The sequence below is a fragment of the Dromiciops gliroides genome, chromosome 2 (assembly GCF_019393635.1).
Source record: "Dromiciops gliroides isolate mDroGli1 chromosome 2, mDroGli1.pri, whole genome shotgun sequence".
Lineage (NCBI taxonomy): Eukaryota > Metazoa > Chordata > Mammalia > Microbiotheria > Microbiotheriidae > Dromiciops > Dromiciops gliroides.
In genome coordinates, this window is record NC_057862.1 from 535183982 (window position 1) to 535197855 (window position 13874).

The window sequence follows — 13874 nt, forward strand, 5'->3', positions numbered from 1 at the left end:
ATTCAGGTCTTCCTGACTCCAGCCCCAGTGTTCTATCCACTGTGTCACTTAGCTTTCCTCTGTGTGATTCCTACTCTGAAAGCCTTACGAAGAAAATAATGATGCCTATTTTTGGTGTGACCTTGAGCACATCATCTAACTTCATTACAGTCTTAATTTCCTCATCTATAATAGGAAGTGGTTGGACTAGTCGGCCTAAATTGCTTTTATGTGCTATTAAGTAGAGTAATTGGGATTTAAACCCAGGTATTTTGTCTCCCAAAGTCCAGGGCTTGTTCTACTGGGAAGCAATCAAGGTGAAATGGGAAGAGAGCTGGGTTTGGAGTCAGAGGAGGTAGGTTTTTTAAACCCTAACTCTGTCTGTGTGACTTTGGAAGGAAGGAAAGAAGGAAGCAAACATTTAAAATCTACCTATTATGGGCCAGGCCTGGTGGTGATATTATCTCACCTGATCCTTAAAACAAACCTAGGAAGTAGGTGCTGTTATTATCTTCATTTTACAGTTGAGGAAACTGAGGCAGAGGTCAAGTGACTTGCCCAGGGTCACAAAGCTAATAAATATCTGAGTTCTGATTTGAACTTAGGTCTTCCTGACTCCAGACCCAGTGTTCTATCCACAGCAACACTTAGCTGTTTCTAATTGCCCAGGGCAATTAAAATTACCTCCCCCAGCCTCAGTTTCCTCATCTGTAAAATGAGACAGTTGGACTACACAAAGGCTTTTGGGGGTGGGTGGGGCAATAAGGGTTAAGTGACTTGCCCAGGGTCACACAGCTAGTAAGTGTCAAGTGTCTGAGGCTGGATTTGAACTCAGGTCCTCCTGAATCCAGGGCCTATGCTTTATCCACTGCACCACCTAGCTGCCCCAAGATGAGTGCTTCTTAAACATTTTTTTTACACGACCACGGGTATATAGGTATATAAAATAGGTACACATAACCTTTTACTGTTGCCAAATTTTTCGTGACCCCCACATTCAGTTATGGGGTCACAAGAAGCTGGGGACTAGACAACTCGTATGCCTTTTTCAGCTTTGATCCTATCACTCTATCATTCAGAGTTAGAAGAGAACTCGCCTGGTCCAAACCCCTCATTTTACAAATGAGGAAACTGAGACCTAGAAAGGAGAATGGAATTGGCCAAGGTCTCACAGAACTGGGATTCAATCCCCTGGCCTCCGGATACAAATCTAGAGCTTGTTTCCTATGGAATATGTACTCCCCTTCCAAGCCTGCTGGCCATCCTCAGCTTTCCAGCTGAGTCACACAGAGAGTGGGCAGGCCTGGTTTGTGCCCAGCACCGTGCTACTCTAGAATGCGAGCACCCTGTCATATACAAATGCCAGCCTACAGAACCCCAGAACAATTGGTCTTTTTAGAGTCTCTGTCTATCTTAGTTTCCTCACCTGTAAAATAGGGTTAATAACAGCACCTACCTTTCAAAGTTATTGCACAGATCAAATAAGATAATATTTGTTGTGCAGGTCAAATAGGAAAATATTTGTAACATACTTAGTACGGTGCCTGGCACACAGTAGGGCACTTAATAATTGATGGTTCCCTTTTTCTTAATGAAATGCTGGTCCAAATAGTTGGTAGTAATAGCATTTATATAGCAACACGATGGTGCAATGGATTGAATATGGGACTTAGAGTCAGGAAGACCCAAGTCGGAATCTGGCCTCAGACACTTAGGCAAATTACTTAACCACTGTATGCCTCAGTTTCCTCATTTGTAAAATGAGCATGGGAATAGCCCCTATCACCTACAATTGTTGTGAGGATCAAATGAGATAATATTTACAAAGTGCTTTTCAAACCTTAAAGTGCTATATAAGTAACTATTGTTATTTTCCTAAGTTTTCGTTGGTGTCTTCTGTTTTCACATCATCGTGGTTATCCTCAGTATACCTTCACTAACTTTAATTAAGTGCTTTAAGGTTTATGAAGCAGTTTACATATGTTGTCTTATTTAATCCTCACAGCAAACCTATTATGATCCTCATTTTTTGGGTGGGGAACCTGAGGCCAAAAGAATACCCAGGTCATACAGTTAAGTGCTATGGGCAGGATCTGAACTCAGGTCTTCCTGACTTCAAGTCCAACATTTTATCCACTATACCACCTAGCTGGAGGAAGCTTGGAATAGGCTTCCCATAAGAAGTGGCACTTGAACTGAGCTTTCAAGCAGGCAAAGGTCCGAGGAGTCCATGTGTAAATATTTTTTTTTCTTTCCTTTCACCGATTTCAGTTTAATCATGTTTGATTCTTCCTCATCCTATTTGGGGTTTTCTTGGCACAAACACTGGAGTGATTTGTCATTTCCTTCTCCAGCTCATTTTAGATGAAGAAACTGAGGTAAACGGGGTTAAGTGACTTGCCCAGGGTCACACAGCTAGGAAGTATCTGAGGCCAGACAGATTTGAACTCAGCTCTTCCAGACTCCAGACCTGGTGCTCTGTGTTTTGTGCCACCTAGCTACTTAAGGCATAGCTCCTGCTCTTTCAAGGAGAGACCCATTCCCTAGCACCTGTAGAAGCCAGGAATTTCTCATATAACTTTCAGAATAGCAGAGGTAGAAGAAACCTTTTAGGCCTGTCCTCTTATTTTAAAGGTAAGGAAACTGAAGCCCAGAGAAAGATGAAATGACAAATAATAGCTCTAATGATAGCAAACATTTCTATAGTGCTTACTCTAGTCAAGGCATTGTGCTAAGGAAGCACTTTACAATTTTATCTCATTTGGTCCTCACTAGTAAGTAAATAGAAGGGCCACCAACTGAACCCATAGGAAACTGGGCCTTCACCCTGGTTTCTCTAATTCCTCCATTCAGTCTTCTTTCCATTGGTCCACACTGCCCCTGTTTGTTTTTCATTTGTCCCTGCAACAGTCAGTTCACTGAATGGGCTTGCAGGAAGTAGAGCACCGGGTGGGGCTTCCTTCCCAGAAACTAAGGAAATTTCTTAGGATTTATTTAGTTTATGACACTTTGATCTTTCTCCACCCCTAGTCTCAAGGGCTCTCACCTATCCTCCCTAAGGTTTACATTGGCTTCTTGAGATTAAATGCATTTATCCCATTCTGACTGTAGTTTTCCTTGGCTAAAATCGTCCTTTCCTATAGCACAGTAATCTGACCGATGCAGAAAAACTCTATTTACCTTGCAGGCATCGTGTAAGTTTACTTCCACCCCTCCGCTTCTCGTGTCCCCAGCACAGAGCATGTTCTTGGTGACTGTCTTATTAAACAGGTGCTGTGAGGTACAGCGGCTCGATGGGTAGAGACGTACGTGGGCCTCCTTTAGTCTCTCAGAGTAGTAGGGAGAATCTGCAAGAGACAGAAATGGTTTCAGGTGTGACCCTTGGTTCATTCCTATGGAAGAGAGATGTGATTGTTTCATCTGCAGAGTGCTAGACATCTCATCCGATTACTCTTTTTTTATTGTGAACTTAATTATCAACATCAACATTTCATTAGATGAGGAAAAGCAACAAAGATTCTGGCAGGTTTTTGTTTTGTTTTTCCAGGGCAATGAGGATTAAGTGACTTGCCTAGGGTCACACAGCTAGTAAGTGTCAAGTGTCTGAGGCCGCATTTGAACTCAGGTCCTCCTGAATCCAGGGCCGGTGCTTTATCCACTGTGCCACCTAGATGCCCCCAACAACAAAGATTCTAAGTACATCAATGTTGTTCAGTCATGTCTGACTCTTCCCGACCCTGTGGATCACAGAATGCCAATATTGTCCATGGGGTTTTCTTGGCAAAGATACTAGAGTGGTTTTCCATTTCCTTCTCTAGTACATTAAGGCAAATAGGGGTTAATTGACTTAACCCAAGCCCACACAAGCTAGTGAGTATCTGAGGCTGGATTTGAACTCAGGTCTTTTTTTTTGGCAGGGCAATGGGGGTTAAGTGACTTGCACAGGGTCACACAGCTAGTAAGTGTCAAGTGTCTGAGGCCAGATTTGAACTCAAGTCCGGTGAATCCAAGGCGGGTGCTTTATCTACTTTGCCACCTAGTTGCCCCCAAACTCAGATCTTCTTGACTTCAGGCCCAGCGGATCTATCCCACTGTACTACTTAGCTGCCTCTTGTAAATATGTACAGTCAGGGTTTTAAAAGTGAATGCTAAATATATCAAAGTTGTAACAAAATTGCCCTATTTGTGTCCCCTTCCAAAAGTTGTTTTTTTTTTTTTGAGGCAATTGGGGTTAAGTGACTTGCCTAGGGTCACACAGCTAGTAAGTGTTAAGTGTCTGAGACTGGATTTGAACTCAGGTCCTCCTGACTCCAGGGCTGGTGCTCTATCCACCGCGCCACCCTAGCTGTGCCACCCTAGCTGCCTCTTTTTTTGTATTTTAAAAAATGTTTTATTCATGCTCTTTTTTTTTAATAGGTCTAGCCTTCTCACTGACTCATTGATCTCCCCTCCCCTGGCCCCCATCCCAATAGAAACCCTTCCTTTTAACATGTCAGTCAAGAAAACATATCAGCACATTCACTGTTTCTGAAATTATGTCTCATCTTGTAACTCTAGTCCATCCCTTCTCTGCCAAGAGGTGAGAGGTTTGCTAAAACTTACTCTTCAAAAAGCACTTTCATATTCATTCACTTCTGAGCTGCAAAATGATTCTGTGAGATGGGTAGGCACAGTGTCATTGTGCGAAGGTACAAATAAAGAAAGAGGCAGAGAGCTGATAGCTATATAGTCACTACGCTATTATCTCCTGGCATTCTGCAGAATTGGTATAGTTGGACACTCCCTGTGCCCAGTGGGTACCACACTTACTCTCCTCATGCTTGCCATAGCCAGACAGCTCACATTCTGTCCAGTCAGGCATTTGCAGTCCTGCATCGGGAAGGCAGATGGGCCGCACCGAGTTGGTTTCCTGAGCACATTGTAGTGAGTCAGATTTAGATTTCAGCTGCAAGAGAGCTGAGAAGAGAAACAAGGAAGGGGTTGGTAAGTCCTCTGTACAAACCCATTCCTACACACATGCACACGTGTGTATGCACACACATATTTCTGTGTGAAGGGTGAGCAAGAGGGTAAGGCATACATGTGTTGACAAGGGCCAGATTTCAGAGGGGAAAAATTTAGGAAAAGTCCATCTTACCAATATCGTTGTCAAAAGTCTCTGAAACAAATTTTTCATGGACAATGTATTTTTCCACTTCAAACTCTTGCTCATCCTCCTCTTTTTCCTTCCGGTAGGTCCTGCCTAGAATCACCTTAAGTTCGTGGCGTTTGAAACTGTTAAAGAAAAAGGTCTTAGTCCTTCAATGACTACTGTCACAAAAAACTTCTTAGGTGACCAGATGAATAGGAAAGTGGGTTAAAAATTCGATTCAAAAATATTATCAAGTGCTAGATGATGCGGAGGATAGAATGCTGGGCCTGGAGTCAGGAAGACTCATCTTCTTAAGTTCAAATCTGGCCTCAGACACTTACTAGCTGTGTGACCCAGGGCAAGTCACTTAACCCTGTTTGCCTCAGTTTCCTCATCTATAAAATGAGCTGGAGAAAGAAATGGTAAACTACTCTAGTATCTTTAACCAAGAAAACACCAAAATGAGGTCATGAAGAGTCAGATCCAACTGAAATGACTCAACAACAACAACAACAACACCATATGTGTACTTGGTGCTAGAGTTACAAAGATAAAAATGAAATCATTACTCTCCAACCTGTATGCAAATATGTCAATGCAAAGTCTATTCCAAGATCCAGGGTAATACAAATTAATTTCAAGAAGGAAAGATAAAACAATTCCATAACTGGAGTGATCAAGAAAAAAAACTCAAGAAGGAGGTTGTACCTGAGCTATCCTTTGAAAGAAGCTAGGGGGTTTTATGAGATTGAGGTGAGAAGGTCTTATATTTCAGACATGAGAGATCATTTGTGCCAAGATAAGAAGGCAAGAAAAAATAAATGCTTTTTTTCCCCTTTTTCAAATCACAAACTTTTTTTGCAAACTGTTTCTTCCTTCACAACATGACTAACATAAAAATAGGTTTTATATGATTGCACATATATAAGCTAATTGCTTACCATTTTAGTGAGGGGAGGGGGAAGGCGGGGAGAGAGGAAGAAAATTTAGAACTCAAAATTTTGTAAAACTGAATGCTAAAAATTGTCTTTACATGTAACTGGAAAAAATAAAATGTTACTTAAAAATATAATTGGCAAATATTTAGCAAAAGAAATAAAAAATAATGTTAAAAAAAGAACAGAAGTGCTTGTTGACTTGACATTGTATCTTGTATACAAAGAAGAGCAAACAGGCCAGTTTGGAACAGAAAACATGTAAGAGGGAGCAGTAAGAAAAAAAGACTGGAAAGGCAGGTGGAAGCCAGATTGATTGTGAAGGGATTGAAATGCCAGACTGAAGCATTTGTATTTTATCCAATGGGCAATGAGCAACAGTTGTATTGCAGGAGCCACTGAAAGCAGAGGGACCAACTAGAAAGCTCATTGATGTTAATACAGGCTTGAGCTAGGATGGAGGCTATGGGAGTGGAAAGAAGGGGACAGTCGTGAGGGTCATAGAGGAAGGGTTGACAACTTTTGGCAACTACTTGAAGGTTGAGGGAGAGAGGAATGAGATGACTCCAAAGTTGTGAACCTTGGTAACTAAGTGGATAGTGGTCCCATCGTCCAAAACAGAGATGGGTTTGTGAGGGAAAATGAATTCGATTTTGGACATGCTGAGGTTGATATGTCTATGGGATGTCCTAATGGAGATGTCCAATGGGCGGGTGGAGAAGGCAGTTGATAATACATGGGACTGGAATTCAGAAAGGACTTAAACTTCATCTACCATTGGGGAGGAACAAGAAGATCCCTTGGTAGCCTAGGATCCTTTAAGTGTTCAACCTTTCTGGTGAAACATGGCAAAACCTTCCCTGTCTCCCTAGGACAGAAGCTTTCTTGGCGAGTTGGTCCCTCTAGAGAACATTAGACCTCTACCCCAGTAGGAGCCTTGGTGTACTGGCTTTATTCCTTCACACAACAGCATAGACCCTTGCCTGGCTCAAAAGCCTATGTCATCACCAGATTGTAATGCAATGAGCCTGTCCCATGATGCGGGAATGGTCCAGGAAGAAGAAAAACAACAACAATAACATAACTCAGTCTGCCTACTCCTAGTGCTGTTTTTTTATCATTTGCATTTGGTCTTAAATTCTATGATGGAGTCAGGGAAGAAGAATCAGTATGTAGCAGCCTACGAATTCTATCCTCAACTTTTTTATTTAAAATTTTGGAGAAAAAAGATTTATTGATGCCATTTGTTTTTTATATCACAATCATTTCCAGATATACCCCCCAGATACTCTCTCTCTCTCTCTCTCTCTCTCTCTCTCTCTCTCTCTCTCTCTCTCTCTCTCTCTCTCTCTCTCAGACACACAGACACACACACACTGAACCCTCCTTTATAATAACAACAATTTTTAAATTTTGAGCAAAAACGACCAACAAAGCAACTATTATCTGTTATGCAGCATTCTGTACTTATCTCCCATCCTGCTAAGAGGAGGAAGGTGTGTTTTACCACATAATCTCCAGAACCAAGGTTGATCATTGCAAAAATCATAATTAGGGTTATTTATATTTCTTGGTTGCTTTTAGAGATGGTGCATTTAAACAGCTCATTTTCCTCACCTATGAAATGAGGTTATAGACCAGTCTCTAAAGTTCCATCCAGCTCTCAACCCTGTGCTTGCATAACCCTGCTTTCCAATCTCTGAATGCCAATCTATCATTGAAAATGGTGTGCAGAGGGGCGGCTAGGTGGCACAGTGGATAAAGCACCGGCCCTGGATTCAGGAGTACCTGAGTTCAAATCCGGCCTCAGACACTTGACACTTACTAGCTGTGTGACCCTGGGCAAGTCACTTAACCCCCATTGCCCTGCAAAAAAAAAAAAAAAGAAAAAAAAAAAGAAAATGGTGTGCAGAGATGGGGCTCAACTGCTAACTCCCAAGTACAATAAGTACAATAAAAATCATAATTAATAAAAACTGAAGCAATGGAGGTACACTTCCAGTGTCTGCATGATTAGAACAAACCTCCTAGACTATTATCACTCATCTTTCTTTATTTTCTTCTGTTATCTTTGGAAAAGAATCTAGCAAAAAGGAAAAAGTCTTTCTGCTAATGTGGTTGGACTACTTCCAAGGGATAACAAGAAATTGCCCAATGGTCTGACATCTTGAGCAGTCTCAAGAGATTTGACCCAAGATTTGATGGCCTCATTCTCCAACTCAGCAACTTCCCCCACCTCCACTACTATTCAAGTTTATTTAATGACTCCTGAGATTGTACAGTTTGACACAGATTACTGAAGTGACTGGAAATTTCCCAACCTCCCCAAGACCAGTCATAATCTGGGACTGTTCCAAACTAGGGAGTGGAATAAATTGTCTGGCTCTGTACCCCTAAGGCTATCCCAGAACTAGATCATCTTTAGGCATTGCTGATGGTTGAGCTGTAGAAAGACATTATGGCATGGATGATAGAAAGGTGGCCTTTGAGTCAAGAAGGCCTGGGTTCAGGAGCAGCTAGGTGGCGCAGTGGATAAAGCATTGGCCCTGGATTCAGGAGGACCTGAGTTCAAATCTGATCTCACACACTTGATACTTACTAGCTGTGTGACCCTGGGCAAGTCACTTAACCCCCATTGCCCTGCCAAAACAAAACAAAATAAAAACCCCTGGGTTCATGTTCCATCTATGACACACACTGACTATGTGTCTGGGTGAGTGAGTAGCTTAATTTCTCAGTACCCCTGGACAATTTCCTAAGACTATAACTTGATGGATAGTTTATCCATCTGAAATGGTAGAGGGAGTTTCCTCACCAGGAATTCCCTACACATCAATGAAATCATAGGTCCAGACCAAAAACTTAAGGATGATTGCTGACAAATTGCCATTCCCTTAGATGAGTATTCTTGGGACTGTCAGACTTTCTATAAGCATTTCCTCTGGATTCAGTGTCTCAAGGAGAAGAGTAACTTGTGGGTTTTCCTCATTCTTACCTCTCCTCAAAGCAGTGGGCTGCAGAGAGAACCCAGCAGGAGTCGATCAGTATTCCTCCACACAGAAAACGTGTTGTCCCAGGGGATCTCCGATTCATGGCCACGATGGCAGCCTGCCAAGGATGGGAGGTGATGTCAGCGAAGAGGCCTCCTTTAATTCGAAACTGGCTTTCTTTATACTGCCGCAGGCCACAAGTAGCTGGGAAAAACGCAAAATGCAAAGAAAAGGGAGGACGTTAGATCTTACAGAGGTCTGCAAGGGTTCTGGTCTTAGTATCCTGAACTCAGGACAGGCTGGCAAAATAGATGGTGTCTATAAACACACAAAATGATGATGAGGACTACAGGAAACGGGTAGGCTACACCTAGACTACAGCGGCTTCTCCTCTCCTCTCTTTTCTCCTTTCCTCCATCTTCTCTCCTGTCTTCTCTCCTTGCCTCTCATTTCCTTTCTTCTCCCCTCCCCTCTTCTTGTTCTTCTCCTCTCTTCTTCTTTCCTTTTCTCTCTTCTCCAAATTCTATCCTTCATGACCCAGCTCAAACACCCCCTCTTCTATCCCCCCCTCAGGTAACAACAAATCTCTCCCTTGCCCTCAAGGAGATTCCATTCCATTGGGGAGAGGGGGGGATATCAAAATGTGATTGCAGATAAGAAAATAGGACATATACAAAATAAATGCAAAGTAATTGGGGGGGGCACCAAGAACTGGGGGGCTCAGGAAAGATTTCTTCAAGGAGGTGACACTTGAGCCAAGGCCTGAAGGGAACTAGGAGTTACAAGAGAAAAAAACCCTTGTAATATGGCTCCAGCTTACTGTTCCAGGCTTCTTGTAGCCTTCTCTCCTTCCTGGACACTACATTCTAGACAAACTGGTGTACTTGCTATTCTCTGAACACAACATCCCATCTCTGGCCTCCATGACTATCCCCCATGACAGGCTACCCCCCATACTTCTTAAGGGCCATCCTATGCTTTTAGAATTCCTAGCTTCGTTCGAAGGTTACTTTATCCCCCTACTTGTTTATGCCTTTTTTTTTTTTTGGTGAGGCAATTGGGGTTAAGTGACTTGCCCAGGGTCACAAAGCTAGTAAATGTCAAGAGTCTGAGGCCGGATTTGAACTCAGGTCCTCCTGACTCCAGGGACAGTGCTCTATCCACTGAGCCACCTAGCTGTTCTGTTTATGCCCTTTTACTGGAAATTACTCACTTGCCCTCTGTCTCTCTGTCTCTCTCCATCTCAGTCTCTCTGTCTCTCTGTCTCTATCTACTTTATACACACACACACACACACCTATTTGATTTTCTATGTACATGTTGTTTCCCCCCAATGGGGCACAAACTCCTTGAGGGCAAGGATCATTTGGTTTCTGTTTTTGCACCCCCAGCACTAGCATAGGGCCTTTCATATAGTTAGGTCTTAATAAATGGTTGTTGAATGAATGAGTAAAGACCATTCTGGACATGAAGGACAGCTTGAGAAGAATTGTAGAGGCAGAAGATGGAGTGTTGTATTTGGGGAACAGCAAATAAGCCCATTAGGCTGGAACAGAGAGGGTGCAAAGGGCAATCTGGAAAAGTTAAGGTGGTCACCCTTGATTTTCTTCTTATTTATCCTCTTTTCACCCATCCACTCTTGCTGACCTAGCTCTTCTGCTAGGTGCTAGAAGCACATGATGACAGAAGGAAAAAACACCTGAGAGGAGAGATTTTTGAGGGGGAATGGGAGGCAGGGAAGGGTTAGAATATTCATGGGGTTCAAGACCCACTTGAAACCTTTCCCAGGACAACCACCAGGACCTTACTGATACTTCCCCCCCACCCCCACCCCGCTCCAGGGCCAATGGAAACCTGTGTTGACTTCCATTAATTGTCAGGTTAAGGAACAAACATGATGAGAATGATTTTTGAGCTTCCACCAAGTTCCTGACCCACCACAGGAGTGGCTGCTCTAATCAGACCAAATAGAAGGGAAGAGAAAGCTAAAGGAAGTAACGAAAGAAGACGCCAAAAGCACGCCTCTTACAGCATTTGGGCACGTCACAGTAGTCCTGTGTCAGGTGGTCATCCTCCAGCACAAAGCACCAGGGTTTAACGTCATTATCAGGATTCCTGAAAGCAAAGAGGTTGGAGTATTTTACCCACCCAGATTTTTTCAATTAGTAAATCGTAAGATTTTAAAAACCTCAGAGTTGGAAGGGACCTAGTGACCTCTACAGTCATGTCAAACTCAAATAGAAATGTTTCTCTGCTGGTCACATACTGACTTGGGAAACCACAAATTAACATAATCTATAATGTATTATCATATCATATGAAGTAGAATCTTATGAAACATGTCCCAATTACCTTTTTTTTTTTTTTGTGGAGTGGGGTGGGTGGGGGACAGGGCAATTAGAGTTAAGTGACTTGCCAGGGTCACATAACTAGTAAGTGTCAAATGTCTGAGGCTGGATTTGAACTCGGGTCCTCCTGAATCCTGGGCCAGTTCTTTATCCACTGTGCCACATAGCTGCCCCCATCCCAATTACTTTTTTTTTTTTTTGGCCAGGCAATGAGGGTTAAGTGACTTGCCCAGGGTCACACAGCTAGTAAGTGTCAAGTGTCTGAGGCCGGATTTGAACTCAGACCCTCCTGACTCCAGGGCCGGTGCTCTACCCACTATACCTTAAGAACCCACAGGCCTTAAGTCTGACATCTCTGCCACAACATTCCAAACAAGTGGCCCTCCAGTCTTCACCTAAAAACCTTCAGTGACAAGGAACTCACTACACCAAAGCAGACTATTCTACTGCTGGACAATGTTAGAATGTTAGATTCTTCATAACATACTAATGAAGCATATGTAATAATCTAAAAATAATTTTTTAAAGGAATGAATTATATTGTTATATAATAGAGGTTGGGGAAACTGTCACAGATCAGTTTAATTTGTCTGCACAGATTAATTTGTCTGCTTGCTTGTTTATTTATTTATAGAAAGATTTTCTTTATTTACAAATGCTCAGTGTTTAGGGCACTGGACCTGGAGTCAGGAAGACCTGAGTTCAAATCCTACCTCAGAGACTTACAAGCTCAGAGATCTTACCACATGCTCTTAACCTTGCTCTGCCTCAGTCTCTCCATCTATAAAATGGGAATAATAATAGCACCTACCTCCCAGGGTTTTTACATGGATAAAATGAGTGAACATTTATAAAGTACTTTGCAAACCTTAACTTGTAATATAGGATGCTAACTATTATTATTAGAAAGAAGTTAGGGGAAAAGAGAAATCTGGGAAAAGATACATGGTAGACTAATTCAATAGCTGGGAATCATGACTTGCATTCTATATTTTTTGATGACTATGTGAGTCCAAGATGACCTCTCTGTGCCTTGGTTTTTTCCCCCATCAGTAAGATGAGAGTAGAAACCTTTTTTTCACCAGAAATTTGTGAGGCTATATAAGCTATATGAAAACTCTTGGAATTCTCTGACAGACAAGGCCATAAAAATCTATTCCTATTTTAACTCGAAACATCAACTATTACTCTCTCTCTCTCTCTCTCTCTCTCTCTCTCTCTCTCTCTCTCTCTCTCTCTCTCTCTCTCTCTCCCCTCATCATAAAAAGGCAGCTTCATACATACAAATATATACCTACCGGCAAAAATTATGATTGCCCAACCCCAGGCTGGGTGCATTCTTCCTCCATGATGTGTAAAGTCGGCTTTTCCCAAGTAAAGTATCCCAGTTGAGGCAGGAAGTGCCTGATTCAGTTTTGCTCCGAGTGCCCCGATAATATGTGCCCTTTCCAGAATAGCAGTCTTCAGTGGTACCCAGATTAAGAAGAAGAAAAGAAAAGGGTGAAACAAACAATAAATATTAAATCAAATTAATAGTAAGTCCCTGGGAGGACAACTAGGTGGCACAGTGGATAAAGCACAGGCCCTGGATTCAGGAGGACCTGAGTTCAAATCCTTACTAGCTATGTGACCTTGGGCAAGTCACTTAACCCTCATTGCCTGCCCCCCCCCCCCCCCCCCCCAAATAGTAAGTCCCAGGGCTGGAGAGGATAAGACGGGATGCCAGACTCCTCCTTTTCCAGAGGATCTGAAACTTTATCACTTCCTTTTTATTCTCTCAAGTTCTGGGAGAAACTGCTTCCTTCTCTAACTGAAACAATTGTAAAACCATCCCACTTAGTATCATCTGTTAGCATTTTGGAGCTAAAAGGAACTTTAGCAATCTCTTTTTTCAAACTCCTCCATTTTGCATCTTGGAGAACTTGGCCCAGAGAGGTTAAAGAAATGTCCTTCATAGCCAAATAGCAATTTGGGGGGAAATCACAATTCCTGAAGTATTAATGATATGTAGAGTGAGGGGAGAGATGATATACAATGTAGTGCCTTATTTCCCCTTGAGTTCCTGATGGTTTTATAATCTTTTGAGTTCCCATCTTTATACACTGTCAGATTCTAAAATAGTTCTGTAGTAATAAAATGTTTCTGATGACCTAAACTTGCTTCTCTTTCTGTCTGCTATTTTGTCATCATTATCCTAGTTTCCTAGGCTTAAATCCTTATTAAAAGCTCTTTCCTCTTATTTACCCTCCCTTCCATCCCATTAGTTACAAAATCAAATAAATTCCTCCTCAACATTATCTCTTATAATATTTTCTCCCTTTTTCTCCACTCATATTGCTTACACCCTAATGCAGCTACTCATTTCTTGCCTGGATGAATGTATTGTTTGTTGTTATTGTTGCTCGGTTGTTTCAGTCTGTTACCCCATTTGGGGGCAAAAGATACTGGAGTGGTTTGCTATTTGCTTCTCCAGCTCATTTTACAGACAAGG

At 42.2% G+C, this 13874-nt stretch overlaps 1 protein-coding gene across 2 annotated transcripts in view; it reads right to left on the reverse strand.

Annotated features, from left to right (window-relative positions):
- The window catches only part of PLAT (plasminogen activator, tissue type), a 40898-nt gene that overhangs the window by 1069 nt on the left and 25955 nt on the right, over positions 1 to 13874 (reverse strand). For both annotated transcript variants that reach the window (XM_043984718.1, XM_043984719.1), the window contains 6 exons: positions 12682 to 12844; positions 11065 to 11150; positions 9041 to 9239; positions 5117 to 5253; positions 4789 to 4935; positions 3160 to 3326 (listed from right to left, as the gene is read on the reverse strand). In XM_043984718.1, the coding sequence (XP_043840653.1) occupies positions 3160 to 3326; positions 4789 to 4935; positions 5117 to 5253; positions 9041 to 9239; positions 11065 to 11150; positions 12682 to 12844 (899 nt within the window). The remainder of the gene's footprint in view (positions 1 to 3159; positions 3327 to 4788; positions 4936 to 5116; positions 5254 to 9040; positions 9240 to 11064; positions 11151 to 12681; positions 12845 to 13874) is intronic.